Source organism: Chanos chanos, chromosome 12, assembly GCF_902362185.1.
Source record: "Chanos chanos chromosome 12, fChaCha1.1, whole genome shotgun sequence".
Taxonomy (NCBI): Eukaryota; Metazoa; Chordata; class Actinopteri; order Gonorynchiformes; family Chanidae; genus Chanos; species Chanos chanos.
Genome location: NC_044506.1, coordinates 24,279,451 through 24,281,950, shown reverse-complemented (window position 1 = coordinate 24,281,950; position 2,500 = coordinate 24,279,451). Strand labels below are relative to the sequence as shown.

The following is a 2,500-nucleotide window of genomic DNA, read 5'->3' as shown; positions in this document are numbered from 1 at the left end:
GCTTGTGAGAGGATGTTTTAATGGTTTTAAAAATAATACTAAAGGACAAATCCAGGATGGCCTATTGCATAGGTCCAGGGGAACATTTGTGTTAATGATGTGCAGGTGTGTGTTTGTGCCAAGTTTCACACCTCCAACAAATGTCACGTCATATTGGGTAACTGACCGTCAGGTCTCTGATTCTATCAGACTAAGCAGAACAATATTTAACAGTATTATAACAGTATTTCTCATGTGAATTATCATTACGTCTATTGCCGCAGGCCACAGTGAACAGAAAGTCAGCCAATTTCATTAGTATGTCATTTTGAGCTGGTTGCTGTAGCAATGCCGGGAGAAATCAGGAGGTGTATAGACTGGTCATCGTTAACATGGCCCTCCTCACACAAATGAGCTTTAAAGGTGTGACCAAGACCGAAACCATGATATGAACGTCCACGGTCTCATGTCGCAGATCCAGAAGACAGAACGGTTCTCATTACGTTACTAATGGAACAAAACTCATTTTTCATTTCACAGTTAACACTATCACACATAAATCATAAAATTATTATTCTGTTTAAAAGTTAGGTCAAGATGTATGTTGAGCTTTAATGTCGTGAAGGCACTTGAGAATTGCTCTCACACACAGCTGGTTACACATGGTATTAGGTCATTCCAGCTCCCTCTCAGATTTTGTTCAGACTTTGTATATATCATGAATGGGTCCCAAAACCAAGGCTTATAAAATATTTCTGTTCAAATTCTATGTTTTCATATTTTTTAAGCCCTTGATATTATTTCGTTTTTATACCCTCAAAAACGCCTTATCTGGGACACCATGTTTGGGCATTAATATCTTGAAAAGTATTAACTCCAAGGCTCACCAAGCTTTGTAGGATGGAAGAGAAGCATGTTTTCTGTCAAAACCATTAAAAGCCTGTGCTGCATGCCATTTTATTTTTTTAGGCCCTAGATTTGGATTTAAAAGCAAAATTCCTAAACAAGAGTGACATCGAGGGTACTACAAACCCACATTTTTGGACAAATATGATATCAATCATTATTTTCTCTGCAAATACAATCTTTAATTAATCTTCTGTCAATATCTGAGGTCTCTACCACCAATGGACATGAAGATATTCTGAATAAAACAAGGCCTGGTAGCATATTCTGATCATTTTCATAGGACCAAATTGGTATGTGGGGTAGCTAGTAGGAACATAAAAATGTACATGGAAACTGCGTATGGTTATTAAGGGTACAAAGTGCCAATGTCCTTCTGTTTTTCCTTCATACAAAAATAGACACAGATTGGAGAGATATTTTACCTATGGAAGAAAAACATCCATGTCAGGATTACATTTTTTGCCACGAATCAGTGAATAATCGAACATAGGAATTCCACTTATCAAGAAAACACCAAACATGTACCCAATTCACTACTGCTGTTCAAGTTACATGTTATTTCATGTTATTACATCACATGTGATTTCTAGTACATAATTTGCTACATTGCACATCAGGCCTTATTTTTGTAACCCAAACATTATATAGACAAACTTTGAGATGGATGGTGCTGCAAACATTTTCCTGGATTCTGTCTGATTTGACAGAGAATGACCCTATTGTATGACAGCAGAAAGCCATGCCTATACAATATACAACCATTTACTCACTGACGCCTCAGAATTAGTCATGAAGTACAAGCCAACAGCCATAAATGAGATCATCTTTTACCATCAGCCTTTTTTTTTTGAGATACTGTACAAATCCCAGAGGGGAAATTTGGACTCTGCATTTAACCTATCCGAAGCAGTGAACACACACACACACACACACACACACACAAGGAGAAGTGAGCAGTGAGCACACACATACCCAGAGCAGTGCTTTATACAAAGATTCTTCTGACACAGTGTAACACACACACAGGTAGAAAGTGATCTCTCTACATTCTTCTAAGACTTACTTAGGTTCAGTGCAGTTGTAATTACGTTCATTCAGTCATCATATAATTATGTCCTACATCCTCTAGAAATAAGATTATACTTTCATGAAGACAAACAATATTCTTTGGAGTTGCCCTCTGCTTGTATTTTATAAACTTATTATTTAAAAAAAAAAAAGTGCACCTGATACCTACTGACACACTGCTCTCAGCACAGTACAAAGGTCAATGAGAACATGCAGTTATTGCTGTTGCATGATGGGAACTCTCTCATTCTGATCTGAAGCGATACATCACTCAAAAAGCTGTAGGGATGCTCAATCGTGACCAGCAGGAAGAAGCACACAACTGTTTCTGTTTTCACTTCCTGTTTATGCTACAATTGTGCATAACTTACAAATTGAAACAATAAAAGCACTAAAATTCAAACTAAGTCCTAAGTACGGAAAGGAGAGAAGAACTGTACAAACAGCCTTGTTCTTAAAAATATATAATTATACATACTTCATTCTAAGCTGCAGCTCCACAGGAATGATCTGACCAAGCGTTAACTTCCTGGGCGTGGTCTGT

General features: G+C 37.3%; 1 protein-coding gene across 1 annotated transcript in view; it reads right to left on the bottom strand.

The window, feature by feature from the left end:
• Window positions 1-2,429: 2,429 nt before the first annotated feature.
• The window catches only part of ccdc126 (coiled-coil domain containing 126), a 3,607-nt gene continuing 3,536 nt past the window's right edge, over window positions 2,430-2,500 (bottom strand). Inside the window, exon 3 of the mRNA XM_030789181.1 lies at window positions 2,430-2,500. This exon is cut by the window's right edge and continues 261 nt beyond it. Coding sequence (XP_030645041.1) covers window positions 2,478-2,500 — 23 coding nt within the window. The 3' untranslated portion in view covers window positions 2,430-2,477.